The sequence below is a fragment of the Onychomys torridus genome, chromosome 7 (genome assembly GCF_903995425.1).
Source record: "Onychomys torridus chromosome 7, mOncTor1.1, whole genome shotgun sequence".
Classification (NCBI taxonomy): Eukaryota; Metazoa; Chordata; class Mammalia; order Rodentia; family Cricetidae; genus Onychomys; species Onychomys torridus.
In genome coordinates this window covers 103768371-103784706 of record NC_050449.1, presented here as the reverse complement: position 1 = coordinate 103784706, position 16336 = coordinate 103768371, and the positions used below count along the sequence as shown (strand labels likewise).

Sequence of the window (16336 nt, the reverse complement as noted above, 5' to 3'; positions counted from 1 at the left end):
AAAAACTTAGTTATTTTCATTTTTTGTGTATCAGTGTTTTGTCTCATACATACATACATGCCTGTGCACTGCCTGCATGACCAGTGCCCACGGAGGCCGGCCAGAAGAGGGCATCAGAAGCCCTGAAACCGGAGTTCCAGAAGAACTACAGAAGGGGCCAATAAATATATTGAATGCATTCAACATTCTTAACCTTGAGGAAAATGCAAGTTAAAACTACATTGCTATTCCATTTCACTCCAGTCAGGATGTGTATCATCAGGAAAATTCTTGACAGCAAAAACTGGTAAGGATGTGAGTGGGGTTAGAGGAACCCTTAATACACTGGTGTCGGCGTAAACTGGTAGGTAGTGTGCAGCCATTGCAGAAATCTGCATGGAAGCTTCTCAAACGACTCAACGGTATCTACCTGGAGGAACTGAAGTCAGCAAATCACGGATACTTGCACATTCATGTTTATTTCTGCAGTGTTCACATGTCCAAGATAACAGAACCAGCCTAGACACTCATCAAGAGATGTGGATAAAGAAAATGGTACACATACACCATTGAGTTTTACTCATCCATGCAGAATCAAACGACGTCATTGGCATGAAAACGAATGGAACTTGGAATCATCAAGTAAAACAAAATTAGCCAGACTCAGAAAGGCAAATCTTGTTTTCTCTCACATGTACAACCTAAATTTAAAACACACACACACACACACACACACACACACACACAGAGAGAGAGAGAGAGAGAGAGAGAGTGAGAGAGAGAGAGAGAGAGAGAGAGAAGGCAGAAAGGGACTATTTTAGCAAGTGGAGGGTGACTGGTGGGAAGTTAATATAAGCAAAACACAATGACATATGTATGAAAACTCTTAAACCCACTGTGTACACTAAAAAATTCATGAAATACTGGAATAATAAACTATTCTATGTTAAATGTAAAAAAAGACAAGGCTTGTATATTTCCTCATATGGAGAATATATATATAATATATATATATATATATATATATATATATATATATATATATGAATGATGTGAAGCAAGGGGGCAATTTGAGGGGAGCAGAGACAATCAAAGGGGAGCCAAGTATGGGTAGAGTACAGTAGTAATATTCATGTCATCATGAAGCTCATTATTTTGTGCAGAATTTTTAACAATTTTTTAAAAGACACAAAAAAAGGAATTCATCCTACAAAACAGTAGATCTGTCTTAAAAAAAACAAAAAACAAAAAACAAAAAACAGGCCTGATAGAAAAACAATTAAAACAAATTTCTGATCCCTCCACAAGGTACTTTCTAGAAAGCACCAAACAGGCTGTTCAACAAAAGACCGTGCCAACTGGGTAATAGCCTTTCCTCAGAATCAAAACGATGCCTGGCACGGGAAAAGCTCAACACTAGGCAGCTGGAGATAAATACTGGCCTGCGGGGCGCCTGGCCTCTTCTGCTCACCCTCTCCAGCTAAAGAAGCAGTGATCGGGACAGTGACAACTGAGCTGAAGCAGGTCCCAGCCTGCAGATCTCACAGCCCTCTCTCCCTTCTTAAATTTCTCTATTTACTGTTTTTCAAGTTGCACATCTCCCTAAGAACTGTCTGTAAGCAGCAGCACCTGAGCTTGCCTGCCTCCGGGCAACGCCCCCAGCAGGGAGCAGAGGCAGCCGGCCAGGGAGTCCACGGCTGCGGGCGGGATCCAAGTGCGCAGAGCCCCCGAGGGCAAGAGTGCGGCCAGAGGCCGAGGACGAGCCAGGCCAAGCCTGGCCGAGCAGCAGGCTGAGCCCGCGCTTCTGCGCAAACCGGCCCGCGACTCGGGTGGGCCGCGGAGGCCGCAGGGATGGAGGACGGAGGCCTCCTCCCCGTCAGGGGGCAGCCCGCACCCCGCGCTCCCCGCCGATCCCGCGCTGCCATCCCCGGGCGGCTCCGCGCACCTCGAGCCCGGCCGGAGCGCGAGGCGCGTCCGCCCGCAGTGTGGCACCGAGGCCCCCAGGGGGTCCCCGCAGGGAAAGCTCCGCTGGGCCGCACCACCCCGGGCCGTGTCGCCGCGCGCTCGCGCGCCCTCCCCGCGCCAGGCCGCGGTCCGGGGGCGGGGGACCCCCCGGGGGCCCTCAGGGACTTACGGCCCCGCAAAGCCCCAGACGCCCCCACACACACAGCAGCTACGCACCTCGCCATGCGCGGGTCCCACATGGCCGGGGGTCGTCGCCGCCGCCTCGGGACGCGCGCAGGTGACACGGAGGCCCCGCGTTCCGGGCCCGGGGCCAGGCGGGAGGCTGCTTCCCGCGGTTCGTGCGGGACCGGCTGGGGGAGCGCAGCGAAGGCCGAGTCCGCGCTCCCACGCGGCTGCGGGGGCCCGAGAGCCGTCACGTGTCGCCGCGCGGCGGGAGGGGATGGTGTCGCCTTTGCTCCGAGGAGCGTGTCTCGTCCCGCACCAGCGCGCGGGAGAGGTCCGCGGCGTGGAGGCCCGGCCTCCGGGGTCGTGAGCTTCGGGCCAGAAGTGCGGGGCCGCGGCGTGGGGCCCCGTCGCGAGCTGCGTCTCCTCGGAGGCCAGCGGCGGCCCGCGGTCATGGAAGCCATCGCTCCGCACGCACACGGCGGCGCGCTTCCCTCGGGCCTCCCGCGTCGTCCCCTCAGACGCCGACGTCGCACTCACCGCGCGCCCGACGCGCCCGCGCCGTCCCCGGAGGTCGGGAGCGGACGGGGCAGCGAAGCCCCGAGCTGCGCGACGCTCGTCGCCTCGGTCATGTCGAGTTCCTGTCACGCGGGCGGGAGCCGTCCAGGCGCCTGGCAGGAGGGCCGCGAGGTCAGTCGTGGCGGCGCGGTGAGGCGGCTCCGAAGCTCTCGGGAACCAGGATGCGCACTCGCCCCCCACCGGGTGGTCCGGGAGACTGAGGGGACCCGCGGCACGTTCCCACCCTCTAGGGGGCCCCCGGCCCAATCAGAGGGCGCGGCTGCGGCACGCTGCCTCCTGGTGGCTCATGGGTCTCCTGGGCCAGCGCCCGGGGCGCCTCGAGGGGCGGAAGACAGGAGCCGGGGAGGCGGAGGGGCCCGGAACACCTCGGCCCTTCCCAGCACACGTCAAGAAGGGGTCGGAACCAATCAGTCCTAACTTGCCGCCTCCTTCGAGTCTTCTCCCAGTTCAACGCCCCCAAACTGTGGCATCATTCCTTCCCTCCTTATACTCCTTGGGTGGCATCCCGTCGCCTATAGCTGGGCCACTGGACTCCTCATTTTCAGCCTATGGTCCCAGGCACATCCCTTACACAAACACTGCACTCCAGTAATTCCCAAATTCCGTGGCATTTTTAAAATACTGGTGCCTGCCTTTTATTCCAGTTTAATTGGTATGGGGGTGTATCTCCAGAGTCCAGTTGTCAGCCCGGGGATTACAGCATGAAGTAAAATTTTTAAGAAGCTTGCTGTTTCCAGATATTGCTAGTCCTTTCATTTTAAAGAGGCTGTATGTATCCTTCCTAGCTCTAACTTGTTTTGGTACACACACACACACACACACACACACACACACACACACACACACACACCTTTTATTCAGCCTTATACTCTCCATCTCCAAACAGCCCAGTGGGTTTCCTACATCAGAGTAAGAGATTGCAGAGCCAGTACAAGGTTAAAATGCGCCCCTGTGCTTCTGCATCCATTTCCATAGCTTCTCTGACTCCGGTCACACTTTCTCCTCTAGTATCTTTTGTTACACCCTTCAAACACATCACATTTTTTTAAATTTTTATCAAAGTGAGATAAAAATGTATGTTCCTACCCAACTCACCCCTGAAGCAGTCACCTTTAAGTCTTTTAGTTGAAGCTTATTTAACTGTGGTACTCAAGTCTGTAAATGTGCTTGATTACCACTTGTTGGGATTTTCTTCCCAGTTTTATATGCTAACCCTATCTGGTAAATATTTTGAGAGTGCTTATCAAAAAACCTTCATCCTTGGTATTCTAGTTTGTCTGGGTATAAAATCATTTGACTCCAGTGACTTCTAGCTTCCGGAATTATTGCAAATGCTGAAAGCATTCTATTATTGACCTCGTTTATTGTTTCTTTTTCTCTTCAGTGTTTTGGCATTGCAGAGGTGTGGGCTCATTTGTCCATACCACTGGCTACTGGGGGTATTATTTCGTTCTTAGCATTCAAGCTCCTGAATTAACTTGTTGATTATTTCTTTTCCATTTTCAATATTTTCTCTTCTTGGACGGCCCTATCATTCAGATATTGGACTTCCAGAATTGCACCTGTGACTTTGTACCTTCATTTTCAAATCACCATTGTCCTGGCAGACATTTTTGTTATTTTTCTTCTCTAGTTTATTTGTTTGCTTGTTTCAAGACATGGTCTCACTGTATAGCCTTGGCTAGCCTAGAACTCACTTTGTAGACCAGGTTGGCCTTGAACTCACAGAGACCCTCCTGCCTCCGCCTCGTGAGTGCTGGGATTGAGGGTGCGTACCATCCACGCTCAGCTACAAACTGTCTTAAAAAGTAGAATTATATTCTAAATTAATGTTGAAAAGTATAGATGAGTTGCCACAGATTCACTTATCATTATCAAGCATCGTGTACTGTAGGAAATTGTCAGCACTATACTTTCACACCACAGACAGAGCAGAACTGTTTACACCAGTATTGAGCAAACATATGACATCATATGCTTTTACGGATGTGTTATGTTTGTTTGTTTGTTTGGTTGGTTGGTTGGTTGTTTGGTTGGTTGGTTTGGTTGGTTTGGGTTTTTTTGTTTGTTTGTTTGTTTTTTTAGACAAGGTCTCACTATGTAACCCTGGTTGGCCTGAAACATGCTATGTAGACCAGGCTGGCCTTAGAACTCCTAGAAATCTGTCTGCCTCTGCCTTCTGCCTCCCCAGTTACGGGATTAAAGATATACACCTCCACACCCAGCCGTCTATGTATTGATTTCTTTAGTGTGCATGTGTATTGTGTCATGCCTGTGGAGGGCAGAGGAACTCCACCGGGTGGGTCCCAGAGACTGACTTGGGCCATCAAGCTCGATGGCAAGCGCTTTTATCTACTGAGCCACACCATTACGTTATAGGTAATGTCACGGATTAGAATTATCAGCTCCATTATGATGTTTTGGGTTTGGGGTTTCTTAGCAACCCTGTGTATTTTTCCATGTATTTATTTTGTGCTGTGGAGGTGCGTGGGTGCACATGCACCACAGTTCCTGCGTGGAGATCAGAGGACAGCTTGTGGGAGGCAGTGCCCTCCTTTCACCATGTAGGTTCCAGGAAGGGAACTCGGGTGGTCAGCCTTGGCAGCAAGCCCCTCTATCTGCTGAGCCATCTCCCCAGCCACTCTATCATCTTAAGGGACCAACATCGTATCTGTATGGTTCATTATTATGCATTTTGTTATGCATTTACAATTGTGTTGCTACTACAGAAAAAAGAAATGAATCCCTGCTGTAGGAGTGTAGGGTCCTAATTTAATATGGCCCGTGTCCTTACAAAAAGATGGGCATGTCAAGACACAGACATGTGAGGAGAATGCTATGTGAAGACAGAAGCGTCAGACCGAGAGCCTCAGCAGGAGCTAGCACAGTCTCAGACAGAGACCCTGTGAGGCACCAAACTGACCGGCCTCTTGGATTTGACTTCCTAGCCTAGAGCTGTGAAGAAATAAGTTGCCATGGGTTTTTCAGTGCAGACCTAGCAAATTAAGTCAGACATCCTTGACTGTGGTAACTCCTTTGTGTCCTTGTGTCTGCCAACACCTCCGCCCTGGCCCTGGACATGTGTGATTCCAGGACTCTGACTCTCTTCTGACTATGCCTCTTCCTAGAAGGTGAGGCATCCACTGACCCATGGGGCTATGGCACCCAGAGTCGAAGTCTCCACTCTCCTTCAGATCCTGCAGATCAGATGTTTACATTATGATTCACAACAGTAGCAAGATCACAGTTATGAAGTAGCAGCGAAATAATTTTATGGTGGGGGTCATCACAGCATGACGAAACTATATTAAAGGGTCCCAGTGTTAGGAAGGTTGAGAACCACTCTAGACCATTATCTGTGTACTAAGTACCTCATAGTTGTTTTTTGTTTGTTTGTTCTTGCTTTTTTATGACTCTAAGATTCCTGTAAGAGTTTGGCCACCTTGGAATCTCAAGTCTGTCCTCCTGAAAACAGACAAGGCATCAATGTGATACCATTAGCCCAAAGGGTGTCTAAGGGCCTTGGGAGCTGTGGATAGAACTTGAACTGGAGCTGGAGTGTCAGCACCCCCTCATTTTTCAGTCTATGAGGCAGGAGTGGGGACAGGATGACACAGGGGACAGCTATGGTTTCTAAGTCTGGATCACCATTGCATGCTTGCCTTACAGAGGGCCCTATGTCCACTCTCACAGGCGAGGATTAATGCCCAAGGAGGATGCCCTGGACATGTTTGTTTGTTTGTTTGTTTGTTTGTTTTGAGCTGAGGATCAAACCCAGTGGGGCCTTGTGCTTGTTAGGCAAGTGCTCTACCACTGAGCTAAATCCCCAACCCCAACCCTGGACATGTTTGTGCATCACTCAGGAGCCTTATTTCTACTGTGTCCTCCAGGTGTGTTCTATCTCACTGGCCCTCAGCAGCTGTATCAGCTCCAGATCCCTGGCCTTCCCTTCCCATCCACACTACCAGGAAGACCTGTGGTATGTGTGTGTGTGTGTGTGTGTGTGTGTGTGTGTGTGTGTGTGTGTGTTGCATATGTGCATAGAGAAGCCAGATGTTCTATATCAGATGTCTTCTTTAATCACTTTTCCACCTTATTTGTTGAGACAGTCTCTCACCAAACCTTGAAATCACCAGTTTGGTAGGCTAGCTGGCCCGTGAGTTTCTGGAATCTGTAATCACTGCCTCCTGTCCCCAGCCTCTGCACTGGGTTATAGATGTGGACCACTCGCCCAGCTTTAATGTGGGTGCTGAGAATCTGGAACTAGGTCCTATGCTAAATAGCTTTCTCTTAATTTGACACAAGCTAAAGTCATCTGAGAGAAGGGAACCTCAGTTAAGAAAATGCCTCCATAAGAATGGGCTGTGGGTGAGCCTGTAGAGCATTTTCTTACTTAGTGATTAAGCCAAATAGAGCCTTGCTTCCCTTAGCTGCTTCGGTCAGTGTTTTATCACAGCAGTGGTGACCCTAACAGGCCTTCATTCTCCTGCAGTAGGCACTTAACCGACCGAGCCACCCCTCAGCCTCTGGTTTCTTACAGATCAGCCAATTCCTGTAACTGGAGTCCTCAACTGTGTCAACACACAAGTCAGAAATCCAACTGCCCACAGTAGTCAGGCAAGTTTCCTAAGTGAGTAGAACATCCCAGAGAGGGGTGAAGTCTACCAAAAAAAGTGGAGCAATTGTAGGCTTGGTGGAAACAAACAAACAAACAAAGCTTTTGATGTTTTTTGATAGAGTTCTAGAAAACTTGTTTTGCCCAGAAATCCCCATTAAACTAATTCAAAATGTTGATGCAGTATCCACCAAGTGAGAACCAGCCACAGAGCAGTCAGGTAGGTCAACAAGTTGATTACCATTAATAAAACTAAACACCTACACCAGACCTACTGGGTAAGCTGAGACAACGTTGGGGATTCCCTCCATTTGGTCTGTCCTGATCTCACTGATTCCCCTCAGCTAGAGGAATCAATAGGGGTGGGGTGGGGGGGTGCTGTTATTTTTCTTTCGAATGTATATATTTTTATGTGACATGAATGCTTGGCCTACATGAATGTATATGTACCACGTGCATGCCCGATGTTCATGGGATCAGAAGAGGCCTTAGATCCCCTACCACTGGAGATACGGATGCTGAGTTGACATGTAGGTGATGGGAACCGAACCCAAGTTCTCTGCAAAAGCAGCAAGTATTCTACACTGCTGAGTCATCTTCAGCCCCTGTGCTGATGCTTTTGCAAACTTGTAAGGCCTTCCTATCCTCTTCGGTCTTGCAAATTCCCAGTGTCCCTGTCTCCACGGTAAATCTCAATGTCCCGGCCAGCCTCTCCTTGTTCACACTTTGCAACCTTTGGCAGGTTGCTTTAAGACGGTGATGTGCAAGGTAGCTCTCCAAACCCTCAGGTTACTTGTGTTCCCAGCTCCCTGGCACTTAGCTGGCACAATGCTTGCAGGATGAATAAAAAAATAGTGTGCATTATTAATGAGATGAATATCACAAAACTGCTAACTGTAATTTTAAATTAGTATGCATGACAATAAGCATCATCACCCTGGGAATCAAGAGTGGGGCAAAATAATATTCAGAAGGAATATTACATGAAAGGAATTTACATTAAACTGAGAAAGTGATTCTCATGGGGGAAGTGAGGACTAATAATGTCAAGTGTCCAAGGACAGAAAGCCTGAGGTAGCTCTGGGAGGGTGGGTGGGCTGAAGGCAGGCTTGCAAGTGAAAAGCAGTGATGCAGAGCAGTGGGGAAGGGGTGTGTATATGCACGTGTGCCCTGCTGTAGGGGTGACTGGAGCGTGGGGAGATGAGAATAAGAACATGCTGCTGGTGCTTTTCAATGTGTTAGTTACCCCGGGCAGCCTCACCTGAGAAAGTTTTTTGTTCTCCCGATGTTTCAGGAGCGCCTGAGGCCTAGAGGTCCCCAGTGTGTAGTCTGCCGCCCCTGTGCGGCGGGAACGCGTACTGCATGGAACCGGTGGACAGCTTTACCACCAGGGGGCGCAAAAGGCTTAAACCCCCAACAGGCGTAGACCTGTGATGTCATTTAAGTATTATCCAGAGTGATCAAGCAAAAGACCTCTAGCACTCATTTCAGCCAACCAGGATCCCTCTCTTCTGTTTATTCGTTGTCTGTTTCTTCCTTACTGCCCAATGAGACACCATGACCAAAGCAGCTTGGGGAGGAAAGGGTTTTATTTCAGCTTCCACCTCACAGTTCATCATCAAAGAAGTCAGGACAAAAATTTATACAGGGCAGGAACCTGGAGACAGGAGCTGATGCAGAGGCCACGGAGGGATGCTGCTTATGCCTCATGACTTGTTCAGCCTGCTTTCTTATAGAACCCATGACCATCTGCCCAGGGATGGCACCACCCACAATGGACTGGGCCCTCCCCTATCGATCATTACTTAAGAAAATGCCCTACAGCAAAGGCATTTTTCTCAGTTGAGGTTCTCTCCTTTCAGATAACACAAGCTTGATATAAAACTAGACATCACACTTACTACTTTATAAATTGCCATGTCTGGGAAGTCTCATTCAAAAACACAACACACACACACACACACACACACACACACACACACACACCTTCACACCTTGTACATGGCAGCTGCTTAATCTAAATGTCTCCACTTCACTTCTTGGATTTATATGAAGATGACATCTATGAAAAAAACAACTTAGCCCTCCCAAAAATTTTTTTTTTCTTTTTTTCTTTTTTTCGAGTCTTTGTGTAGCCTTGACTGTCCTGGAACTTGCTCTGTAGACGAAGCTGGCCTCAAACTCACAGAGATACTCCTGACCCTGGCCTCCTGATTGCTGGGGTTATCTGCTTCCTGAGTGCTGGGATTAAAGGTGTGCACCACCATCCAGCCATTGTCCCATTTAAAAAAAAAAAAGATGAGAGTGAAAATATGTTTTCTCTCACTCACTCTCAACCTGTCACTATTGTGAATGAGCAAACAAGTCCAAAGAAGTGGACTCCTTCGTGTTCTCCATGGGCCATTTGCCATGTGGAATTGCTGGCCCCAATAACAATATGGAAAGAAGTGGGAGTGGGGGTGGGGGTGGGGTTACCTAACCAATTCAGTTCAGAGTGCTTTTGGCTTTCTGTAACAGAGAAGCCAAATCAAATTAGCTTGAATGGAGACCTGCTGGCTCCTGCGGGAAGGTTCAGAGATGGTACAGGAAGTTGCCCTGTCTGTCCTAGTGGCAATACACCAGCTAGAAAGATTTCCCGAACCTAGAGTCAGGTTTCTCTTTATGACATTTAGTTCCTCCTCATCTCTTTGCCGAGTAGCCCAGTCAATTAGCCTCTCATGTACAGCGCCATCTCAGTCAACCTTCCTCACTATCAGACTAATTAAAGAGACCCCAAAATTTGTGAAAAGCATGTATGTGAATGACAAAGGACCATTGACAAAATAACTTCTAAGGAGATAGAGATGGCTAAGGAAAAAAAAAATTAAACAAAAATTGAGGGCTAGCAAGACGGCTCTGCAGCTAAAGGTGCTTGTTGCCAAAGTTGGAGGACTGCAGCTGGACCCCCAGAAATCATGTGGTGGAAGGAGAGAACTGACTCTGGGGAAGTTGTTCTCTGACCTCCACATGACTCAAGTGTGCCCCCACACACAGACAAATAAATATAACTTTAACATTTAGGCTGTGTGGTGGGGCATGCCTTCAATTCCAGCTCTCAGGAGCAGTGGCAGGAACATGTCTAGTTTACAGAAGAGTGACCTGGTACCAAGCAAAGGAGCTGAAACTTAAGATGCAGAGATAGTGTGTTGACAATAGGTATGGCTTGAAACCAAAATTAGTGAATCCTGAAGCATGATCCTAATTAGTCTTATCAATAAAAACCAGGAATCAGATATCAGGGTAAAGTTGAAAGATCAGAGAAGCAAAGAAGTAGCCACGGTCACTTCTCACCTCTCTATACCCTCAGACCAAAAGCGGGCCGAGATCCGGTCTCCACTCGACTTATATTTTTGCCTCCACCTCCTGACTGTGCTGGGATTAAAGGTGTGAGCCTCCACCACCTGGCCTCTATGGGTAACTAGTGGCTAGCTCCACCCTCTGCTCTCCTGGCAAGCTTTATTTGTCAGAACACAAACAAAATAGCACACAACAGAATCCATTAACTAAAAACATCATAGAATTAAGAATTATAATGTGTCTCACCTATCACATTAGCTTGTACCTAGATGACTAGGAATGTAATGAAATAGCTTTTTTTCCCCCTTTAAACACTGGTACAATGTTTTTGCAATATGTTAGAGACATTTATTCAGATTAAAAATGTTATGTGTTTGGACTTCACTTCTAGAAGGTAATAGCACATTAGGAGACAGACCCAGGAATATTTGCACAGTGTTTTTATTCAAACTTGGCCCAAATGTCAACTGATAAGAAATTACTAACTCCCTTCCATCAACAAAAACCCACCAAGAAATCACTTCCACAGCAGTGGAGGTGTGAATACATGTTGAGGGGAGGAGAGTGTGACAGATTTGATACAGGATTTTAAAGTCTGGACATAAAATGCATTTTATTGTCTGGATGTTGGCCATGTGGGTGTTTAATGTTAAGAATTCACTAAGATATTCTTTTTGTCGGGCTGATGTTATGGCTCAGCAGTCAAGTGCTTGCCTGGCATTCACAAGGCCCTGGATTCAATACCCAGAACTGAAGACAATACACATTTGTGTTTGTGTACTTTTCCTCAAAGTTCAATGGGAAAATAATTTTGAATTTAGAAGTCTATACTTAGCAAGTTGGCTATCCATCAAGATGGACAACAAATTAAAGCCATCTATACTTAAAGCCACTGAAAGGATTCAAAGAGCTCCTTATGATTTGCCCTTCTGAAGGAGATAGCTGGAGACATCAGTCAAGAAATCAAATGTGCTGTGTATGTAGAAAGGGGGTGGCAGAGCCAGCCCTGTTAATCATGGGAAAGAAACCGGAATGGCAACGTGCAGTATTTGTGGCTGTATTTGAGCTGTGGTGGTAGCATGGGGAAATAAAAACCATTTTCCAGTAGTTGTGGGTTTATTTAGATAACTCTTTATACTTATTTATTTCGTGTGTAGGGGCAAGTATGTGACATGTGGAGGTCAGAGAACAATTTGTCAAAGTCCATTCTCTTCTTCCACTATGTGGGTCCCAGGGATTGAACTCGGGTCTTCAGCCTTTGCAGCAAGCACACTTACCTATTGACCCATCTCACAAGCCACACTTTTCAGTTGTCTACATTGCACCATGAGCAGTCCAGAGAAATGACATTAGAAATACAGAAGAGCCATGTCGGTGTAGTGGTGAATATCTTTAATCCCAATCCTTCAGGAGGTAGAGGCGGGTGGAATGTTGTGAGTTCAAGGCTAGCCTGTCTACATATCAAGTTTCAGGTCAGCCAAATTACATTGTGAGAACTTGTTTCAAAAAAAAAATGTTATAAAAAAAAAAAAGGGCTGAAGAAATGGCTCAGTAGTTAAAAAACACTGGCTCTTCTTCCAAAGGACCCAGATTTTATTCCTAGCACCAACATGGTGGCTCACGACCACCTGTAACTACAGTTCCAGGGGATCTGATGCCCTCTCTTGGTCTCTGAGAGCACTAGACACACAGGGTACCCAGACTTACCTGTAGGCAAAATACCCATACCCACAAGAATAAATAATTTAAATCCGAGTTCACAGAAACTAAAAAGCAGATGTGGGAGGAGAGATGAAGGAGGCAAGGACATGAGGAAACCCAAAACACACTGATGAAAATTGATAGAATAAAAAATTAAGTTATTTCAGAATAAAATCTAAGTCTATAAAGTGACTAATAGGAAGAAAACTCAACGACATGACTATGAAAACGAGTCTGGTAGAAGAAGGAAGGATACTGAATGATCAGAACAGGCAACTGGGCACAGGGCTGATAAACTAAGACTTGGCAGGCTGGCCAGATGGCTTAGGGGCTAAAGGCACTTGCTGCTGAGCCTAATAAGCTGAGTTTGATCCCTGGCATCCACATGACGGAAGAAGGGAAACAACTTCCACAAGTTGTCCTCTGACCCCTACATGTGTGCCCACACACAGTAAAAAAAAAAAAAAAACCCACACACACCTATTTTTTTTTTATTTAAAACATAATTCACAATATACAGATATACATGTGAAGCCAAAAAAAGTTAATGTAAGACAATACTGTGAGTAGTTGTTATTAGGGCACATTGAGGCAAGAATAAGGACACCCAGGCCTTTTAGCATCTCTTTCAGCACGCTGATATTTTCTAAAACAAATCACCCAGAGACTTGTTTACCCAGACCAAAATGAAATACTATTTGCTGAGGACTTCCTTATGTGCTGTTGCTATGGATAAGTTCGTGTCTGCTGCCTGGAGCTACTCATTAAGTGGACCTCGGTTGCCAGGGAAACCAGATCTGATACCAAAGGTAACACTAAGGCCTACTGTTCACCAGGCAACCTTTCCAATCTCGCTCTCCTCCTGTGTGATGCCGTCAAGCCGTAGGAAGCTTAAGGCATTCCCCATGACACTGGCTAAAGGTCATACTGGTTAGCAGTGACTGTTTGGGACAAACATGATCATGAGGCATGAATAGCAGCCAATTAATAAATCTTATACCTCGGTGTTCCTAATATCATAAATACCATCCCCTTCGTGTTCAGCTTTACACGTATACTGGGGATCCAAACTCAGGTCCTCAATTGTATCCACCTAGGCCTTTACTCACTGAGCCATTTCCCCAGCTCTCATTTTTAAAAACAGCATCTAGCCTACTTGGTATAATCTTGATTTATTTTTTAAAAGATTTTTTTTCTTTCAATTTTTTTTTTTAAGCTGAGGATTGAACCCAGGGCCTTGCCACTCTACCACTGAGCTAAATCCCCAACCCAAGATTTTCTCTCTCTCTCTCTCTCTCTGGTCTGCCACATGTGTATGTGTGTGTGGGTTGTCTGCCACATGTGTATTTGTATCTGTGTGTGTGTGTGTGTGTGTGTGTGTGTGGTGTCGGCCACATGTGTATTTGTGGGGGGGGTGTCTGCCACATGTGTATTTGTGTGTGTGTGTATGGGGGGGTGTCTGCCACATGTGTATTTGCGTATGTGTGTGTGTGTGTGTGTGTGTGGTGTCCGCCACATGTGTATTTGTGTGTGTGGGTGTCTGCCACATGTGTATTTGTGTGTGTGTGTGTGTGTGTGTGTGTGGTGTCCGCCACATGTGTATTTGTGTGTGTGGGTGTCTGCCACATGTGTATTTGTGTACCCTCAGAGGCCAGATGATGACACTGGATCCCCAGAGATACAGTTACAGAAGGTTGTGAGCTGCCCAACATGGGTGTGGGTAACCAAATCTAGTCCTCTTAATCCCTAAATCATCCCTCCAGTCCCTTGATTCATTAAAAAAAAATAAAAATCTCTTTCCAAAGGTGCCCAAGAGATGACTCTCAGGTGCTCACCCTCAAACTGTAACAATTAATACTCTGGGTACCAGGCAGAGAAGGGTATACCTCCTCTATAGTAACTAAGAGCAAGGATGAAGAGCTATTCAAACTGCCGTTTGGTGTTTTGGAAGTATTCTAGGGGCTGTCTAGGCTGGATGAAAGATGGCCAGTCCTCCTGCCCATGTTCAGGGGATGGGACAATTAAAGGAGCAGCAGAGAAAGGTCAGTGTTTGGGCCAGGAAATGACCCTCACCATTGTTTATCACACAAAGGGCAGTTTTATATTTATTATTTATTATATTATTTTGGTTTTTCGAGACATAGTTTCTGCATGGCCCTGGCTGTCCTGGAACTTGTTCTGTAGACCAGGCTGATTTCAAACTTAGAGGTCACCAGTCTCTGCCTCCTAAGTGCTGGAATTAAAAGTGTATACCGCCACCGTTTTTTTTTTTTGTTTTTTTTGTTTTTTTTTTTTTAACGTGTGAGCATCTACACACTTTACCAGCCCCACCCCACTCAATTCTCATGCTGAAATGTGACTGTCCTGCAAGAGTTGGAGGTATGTTGTTGTGAGAACGTGGTTGGTACAACAAGGCAAGACTCTCTCTCCACTCTGAGGACACAAGATAGCCCATAACTCAGCAGCAGCTTATCACCAGAGTGGAGCTGAAGACCATCTTGAACTTTGGAGTGTCCAGAGCTACAACAAATGTTATTTAACACCCCAGTCAATGGTAATTAGATGTAAGTCTGAACCATGACATTGCCTTTGAACAAAGTCCTTATTTTCCTCATATTAGTTGACACTAAGTAAATTTTTAAGAATGTTTCTTACTTTTTCATGGTCTCATGGCCTGATGTTGGTCAAATCTAAATTTAATTCTTTAAACATGTCAAGTTTCTAACACTTCAATTGTATAATAGTTATAAAAAGATGTGTAGCTTAAAAATTCTTTTTTAAAATGTACATGTTAGGGGTTGGGGATTTAGCTCAGTGGTAGAGTGCTTGCCTAGCAAGCCCAAGGCCCTGGGTTTGGTCCTCAGCTCTGGCAAAAAAAAAAGTACACGTTATGTGTATGATGATCACAGAGAACAGAGGAGAACATCAGATCTCTTGGAGCTGAGTTCCAGGTACATGTGAAACACCTGACGTGGATGCTGGAACCAGGAACCAAACTATGGTCCTCTGAAGGAGCAATAGGAACTCTTTCTTGCTGAGCCTTGTCCAGCCTCAGGATCTAAACTCTTATTTTATAACCACTAGGGATATACCATCAATGGCACACTTAAAGAGGTCCCTTACAGCTGTGCTATTTTACTTAATACAAGTACTGCTTTATTCCACTGCCTTCTTCCTAACTCCTCGACCCTAGTAGCTCCAAGGACCCACTTAGGCCCCAGGGACATGAACTATTAACAGTACCATCATTACATTGACAAACTAATTAGAACACATTTCCGAAATCTGGATGGTCTTGTGTTTTAGTATCTAAATACCTTTTAAGAGTTAGGGACCAGTGCTCAGTGGGATACTTAACACATCATAAGGTAGTGTTATATCTTCTGTCAAAGCCAGTGGAATTTGTGTCTTGAAAGAGCATATGCTTCACATGCTTAAGGCCCTGGATTCCGTCCTCAGCCTAAAAACAAAACCAACGCCAAGCTCAAAGCCTCAAAACAACAAACAGCTACTCAGATTACAAAACACTGACCTCCCTCTCCAATTCATAAGCACAGCCTTCAGTCCAGAGCAGAGTAAGGAGCGGGGGAGGGGAGTAAAGACAAAATGTTAGAAGAGACAGCAAGGAGAAGGTACATGTGGCTACAGATCATGCAGGAACTGTCTGACTTCAGTTTCCATTCTGTGATACCAAGCCATTAGAGGTTTCTGAGTAGAAAAGTGGCATTATCTGACAGATTTTAAAGTAAGGGTCACTCTGCTTTGTAGAAAAATAACCTGTAGAAAGTAACAGAAGCAAGGTTATCTGCCAAGGAATACACCCACAGTAGAAGTAACACACGTTCACTAAAAGATAGACACAAGGTTTTAATAGCAATTTTATTCATACCACAAAGTGGAAACAATCCAAATATTCAACATTGATGGATAAACTGGTACAATGAACGGACTATGACACAGAGGTGAAAAATGAACTGTTACAATCCACAACATGGATTA

General features: G+C 46.2%; 1 protein-coding gene across 1 annotated transcript in view; it reads right to left on the bottom strand.

The window, feature by feature from the left end:
- Positions 1-2634, bottom strand: part of Trank1 (tetratricopeptide repeat and ankyrin repeat containing 1) — an 82467-nt gene extending 79833 nt beyond the window's left edge. The window contains exon 1 of the mRNA XM_036194107.1: positions 2161-2634. Coding sequence (XP_036050000.1) covers positions 2161-2570 — 410 coding nt within the window. The 5' untranslated portion in view covers positions 2571-2634. The remainder of the gene's footprint in view (positions 1-2160) is intronic.
- Positions 2635-16336: the final 13702 nt, after the last annotated feature.